At 54.4% G+C, this 5,096-nt stretch overlaps 1 protein-coding gene across 4 annotated transcripts in view; it reads right to left on the reverse strand.

Moving 5' to 3' along the window:
* Positions 1-365: 365 nt before the first annotated feature.
* The window catches only part of LOC140108746 (gap junction gamma-1 protein-like), a 55,904-nt gene continuing 51,173 nt past the window's right edge, over positions 366-5,096 (reverse strand). For 2 of the 4 annotated variants that reach the window (XM_072131941.1, XM_072131942.1), the window contains exon 2: positions 366-1,882. In XM_072131941.1, the coding sequence (XP_071988042.1) occupies positions 630-1,862 (1,233 nt within the window). In that variant the 5' untranslated portion in view covers positions 1,863-1,882 and the 3' untranslated portion in view covers positions 366-629. The remainder of the gene's footprint in view (positions 1,883-5,096) is intronic. The other 2 variants (XM_072131940.1, XM_072131939.1) reach the window with 2 other exon arrangements.

Raw genomic sequence — 5,096 nt, forward strand, 5'->3', positions numbered from 1 at the left:
CATTTACTTAACGAAAGTGAAGAACAGTGAAGAATACAATGAAAATAGTGAACAAAGGATCATTTAAGTGAAGAACACAGCGAAGAACACATTGCAGATGTTCCGTACATCCGATAACTTATCAGAAGACACGAGTGCAGAAAGGTGTTCCTCACAATAGTATATGCAGAACAATATGTGTGAAGAACACATTGCAGATGTATGGAAACATGTCTGGAAACATCTGCAATGTGTTCTTCACTGTGTTCTTCTTTCCATGTGTTCTTTCAGTGAAAAATGCTCGAGTCTCCCATTGACTTCAATGGGGTTCGTTATTCAATACGAGTTCTGATAGAAAACGTTTACGATGGTTCAGACAGAAATTTTTCAAGTTTCATTGAATTTTTTCTTTTAGAAAAACAAATTGTACAAATAAAAGTTACAGTTAGAAACATAAAAAACAAGACTGAACATTCCCAGTCTGTACCCAGTAATGTGCAAACGTTCTCCAGCCCCGCCAGGTCACCGGAGAGAAACCCTGGACTCGGAGAGACCGCCCCCCCCAATGTTATTATAAAAATACTGGAATTTGTGGTTAGAAATGTAGACGTGGAGTCGGTGAAGAATCGGGTGGAGGAGCCGCTTCCAGGTTATATCCATACAGAGGTCTTCCCATCCTTGCTGCTGGTGCTACCTCTATCAGAACCGGCCTTAGGCTTGGCCCCCTGCTTTTCGTGAGCAGAATTGAGCCGGTTCTGCTCCACCACTGTTCCCCCAGATACTGGGCTACTGGTCCGAGACGCGTGACCATTGACCTGAGTGTTATAGGTTTGGAAAGCGATGTCCAGCTGCTCCTGGGCCACTCGTAAGTGTTTGTGTAAAGCAGGGAGGTCGGAGGGTAGGTTGTCGTCCGGGCTCGTACACTGATGCTCTTGGGCCACGTTGGCCAGGTTCTGCTCATGTGCCATGACACTGTTGGGGAGTCTGGTGGACTTGTCGGACTTGACCACCATATTGTATTCAGGGGGGCAGGTGATATTTTTGGGGTAGGAGTAGTTGTAGGGTGGCTGTCTGATGCCGTTAGTCCTCCTGCTGCGGATGATGTCCCTTATGGTCCCGATGCCTAGGTGGAACATCTCACAGATGTTAAGGACCAGACATAAGCAGCTGACCACATACATGATCAGCAGGAATATGGTCTTCTCGGTGGGCCTGGAGACAAAGCAGTCCACAGTGTGCGGACACGGCGAGGTGCTGCACTGGAAAGAAGGACGGACTCTGAAACCATACAAGAAATATTGTCCAGCCAAGAAGCCCACCTCAAAGATGGCCCTGGACAGCAGCTGGAAGACGTAGATCTTCATGAGACCCTCCTCTTGTATTCGTCTGCGACCATCGTGCTTCTTGTTCTCCTTGTCTTTACTCTCCACCTTCTTGGGTTCGGCTGGAGTCTCGTAGAGCATGGGCTCCTCCTCCTCATCCTCAGGGTCTTCAACGTTCTCACCGGTCCTCCAGCTGGAGAAGGGCTTTTTCTTCTTGAGGGCCTGTTTCCTCCTGTCCTCCTCAGACACCCTGGCGATCCTGTGGATGGCGTAGCCCAGATACATGACAGATGGAGCGGAGATCATGATGATCTGGAAGACCCAGAAACGCACGTGTGAGAGAGGGGCGAAGGCGTCGTAGCAGACGTTGTCGCACCCCGGCTGCTTCGTGTTGCAGGTGAACTTGCTCTGCTCATCGGAGTAGATGGACTCTCCGCCCACGGCTGTCAGGACTATCCGGAAGACGATGAGGACTGTGAGCCATACCTTCCCCACAAACGTGGAGTGATTGTGGATTTCTTCTAGGAGACGGGTTAAGAAGCTCCAGCTCATATTGGGCATAAGGGCTGCTCATTTATAACCTGCAAGAGACAGAGACCGTGTGAGGAGTCCGAGCGCAACATTGTCCATCATCATCATCAATAACCATCATCAATCATGGCCACCCCTGTCATCAGCATCATTAGTACAGACACAGAAGCTTCCATCTCACCCCTAGTGCTTTATCCTCATCAGTACAGGCACAGACAAAGGCTGGAGATAATAAGAAGCTTCTATCTCACCCCTAGTGCTTTATCCCCATCAGTGCAGGCACAGACAAAGGCTGGAGATAATAGGAAGCTTCTAGCTCACCCCTAGTGCTTTATCCCCATCAGTACAGACACAGACAAAGGCTGGAGATAATAAGAAGCTTTTATCTCACCCCTAGTGCTTTATCCCCATCAAAGCAGGCACAGACAAAGTCTGTAGATAATAAGAAGCTTCTATCACACCCCTAATGCTTTATCCCTGTCAGTACAGACAAAGGCTGGAGATAATAAGAAGCTTCTTGCTCACCCCTAGTGCTTTATCCCCATCAGTACAGGCACAGACAAGGCTGGAGATAATAAGAAGCTTCTAGCTCACCCCTAGTGCTTTATCCCTGTCAGTACAGACAAAGGCTGGAGATAATAAGAAGCTTCTATCTCACCCCTAGTGCTTTATCCCCATCAGTGCAGGCACAGACAAAGGCTGGAGATAATAAGAAGCTTCTATCACACCCCTAATGCTTTATCCCCATCAGTGCAGGCACAGACAAAGGCTGGAGATAATAAGAAGCTTCTATCACACCCCTAATGCTTTATCCCTGTCAGTACAGACAAAGGCTGGAGATAATAAGAAGCTTCTAGCTCACCCCTAGTGCTTTATCCCCATCAGTGCAGGCGCAGACAAAGGCTGGAGATACTGAGACATTTCTGGGGTCTGTGTAGTGGGACACACGACCGGGTCCCATGGGATGAGGAGATCCACAGAACTCACAATGGAAGGATTGTAGATGGGTCATATTTGGTGTCCAAATGAACTGGAAGCCCAAACCAAATTAAACGACACCAGAACTGTTGTTCTGTGATCACATTGATGAGTCCTGACCTGTCTTGGGTTCTGAGGTCAAAGTGATGGTGGGAGAATGGGGGTGACCGGGGCCGTCCATGGATCCACACATCTGCTTTATACAACACTAGGATTGGCTTCTGGCCCAATATAGTCCATCTCCGGACCTGCCTCATATCTGACCAGAGCGGGGGGAAGGACTCCTGGCTGTCTGAGATTCACTAAGGCGAGGGATAAGGGTCTCTCAGCCTTTCAGGGTTGTGGGCGAGTGTGGTGCCTGGAGTCGGGTGGACTACTATGCTTGTGCCTTGCATAGCCCAAGGGAACATCACAAGGAGAGATACACAGCCACATACAGAAGCTTCTATCTCACTCCAAGTGCTTTATTCTCATCAGCACAGGTCAGTTCTTTTACATTCCTCTCTGATGACTGTGAGTGAGAGATGAGGGCCAGAGGTGCAAAGAGAGGCTCCTGAAGGTAAAAGGCTCCTCCTCCCTGCTCTTCTCCTCCCAGCGCATCTCCTCCCTGCGCTCCTCCTCCCTGCGCTCCTCCTCCCTGCGCTCCTCCTCCCTGCGCTTCTCCTCCCTGCTCTTCTCCTCCCTGCTCTTCTCCTCCCAGCGCATCTCCTCCCTGCGCTTCTCCTCCCTGCTCTTCTCCTCCCAGCGCATCTCCTCCCTGCGCTCCTCCTCCCTGCGCTCCTCCTCCCTGCGCTTCTCCTCCCAGCGCATCTCCTCCCTGCGCTTCTCCTCCCTGCTCTTCTCCTCCCAGCGCATCTCCTCCCTGCGCTCCTCCTCCCTGCGCTCCTCCTCCCTGCGCTTCTCCTCCCTGCGCTCCTCCTCCCTGCTCTTCTCCTCCCAGCGCATCTCCTCCCTGCGCTCCTCCTCCCTGCGCTCCTCCTCCCTGCGCTCCTCCTCCCTGCGCTCCTCCTCCCTGCGCTTCTCCTCCCTGCGCTTCTCCTCCCTGCGCTTCTCCTCCCTGCTCTTCTCCTCCCTGCGCTTCTCCTCCCTGCGCTTCTCCTCCCTGCGCTTCTCCTCCCTGCGCTTCTCCTCCCTGCGCTTCTCCTCCCTGCGCTTCTCCTCCCAGCGCTTCTCCTCCCTGCTCTTCTCCTCCCTGCGCTCCTCCTCCCTGCTCTTCTCCTCCCGGCAGTTCTCCTCCTCCCAGCAGTTCTCCTCATTGCGCTTCTCCTCATTGTGCTTCTCCTCCCAGCGCTTCTCCTCATTGCGCTTCTCCTCCCAGCGCTTCTCCTCCCAGCGCTTCTCCTCCCAGCGCTTCTCCTCCCAGCGCTCCTCCTCCCAGCGCTTCTCCTCCCAGCGCTTCTCCTCCCAGCGCTTCTCCTCCCAGCGCTTCTCCTCCCTGCGCTCCTCCTCCCTGCGCTCCTCCTCCCTGCGCTCCTCCTCCCAGCGCTTCTCCTCCCAGCGCTCCTCCTCCCAGCGCTCCTCCTCCCAGCGCTTCTCCTCCCAGCGCTCCTCCTCCCTGCGCTCCTCCTCCCTGCGCTTCTCCTCCCTGCGCTCCTCCTCCCTGCGCTCCTCCTCCCTGCGCTCCTCCTCCCTGCTCTTCTCCTCCCTGCTCTTCTCCTCCCTGCTCTTCTCCTCCCTGCTCTTCTTCTCCCTGCTCTTATCCTCCCTGCTCTTCTCCTCCCTGCTCTTCTCCTCCCTGCGCTTCTCCTCCCTGCGCTTCTCCTCCCTGCGCTCCTCCTCCCTGCGCTCCTCCTCCCTGCGCTCCTCCTCCCTGCGCTCCTCCTCCCTGCGCTCCTCCTCCTTCCTGCTCTTCTCCTCCTTCCTGCTCTTCTCCTCCCTGTGCTCCTCCTCCCTGCGCTCCTCCTCCCTGCTCTTCTCCTCCCTGCGCTTCTCCTCCCTGCGCTTCTCCTCCCTGCGCTCCTCCTCCCTGCGCTCCTCCTCCCTGCGCTCCTCCTCCCTGCGCTCCTCCTCCTTCCTGCTCTTCTCCTCCTTCCTGCTCTTCTCCTCCCTGCGCTCCTCCTCCCTGCGCTCCTCCTCCCTGCGCTCCTCCTCCTTCCTGCTCTTCTCCTCCTTCCTGCTCTTCTCCCCCCTGTGCTCCTCCTCCCTGCGCTCCTCCTCCCTGCTCTTCTCCTCCCTGCGCTCCTCCTTTGGATGTGGAGGCTCAATGATGATTCCTCCTCTATGCCCAGAACAAAGGTTAAGGCAGGTTTCTACGCCAGACAGGACCCTCCTGATATATCCAGTACA

This window comes from Engystomops pustulosus, unplaced genomic scaffold (genome assembly GCF_040894005.1).
Source record: "Engystomops pustulosus unplaced genomic scaffold, aEngPut4.maternal MAT_SCAFFOLD_179, whole genome shotgun sequence".
In the NCBI taxonomy this organism is placed as follows: Eukaryota; Metazoa; Chordata; class Amphibia; order Anura; family Leptodactylidae; genus Engystomops; species Engystomops pustulosus.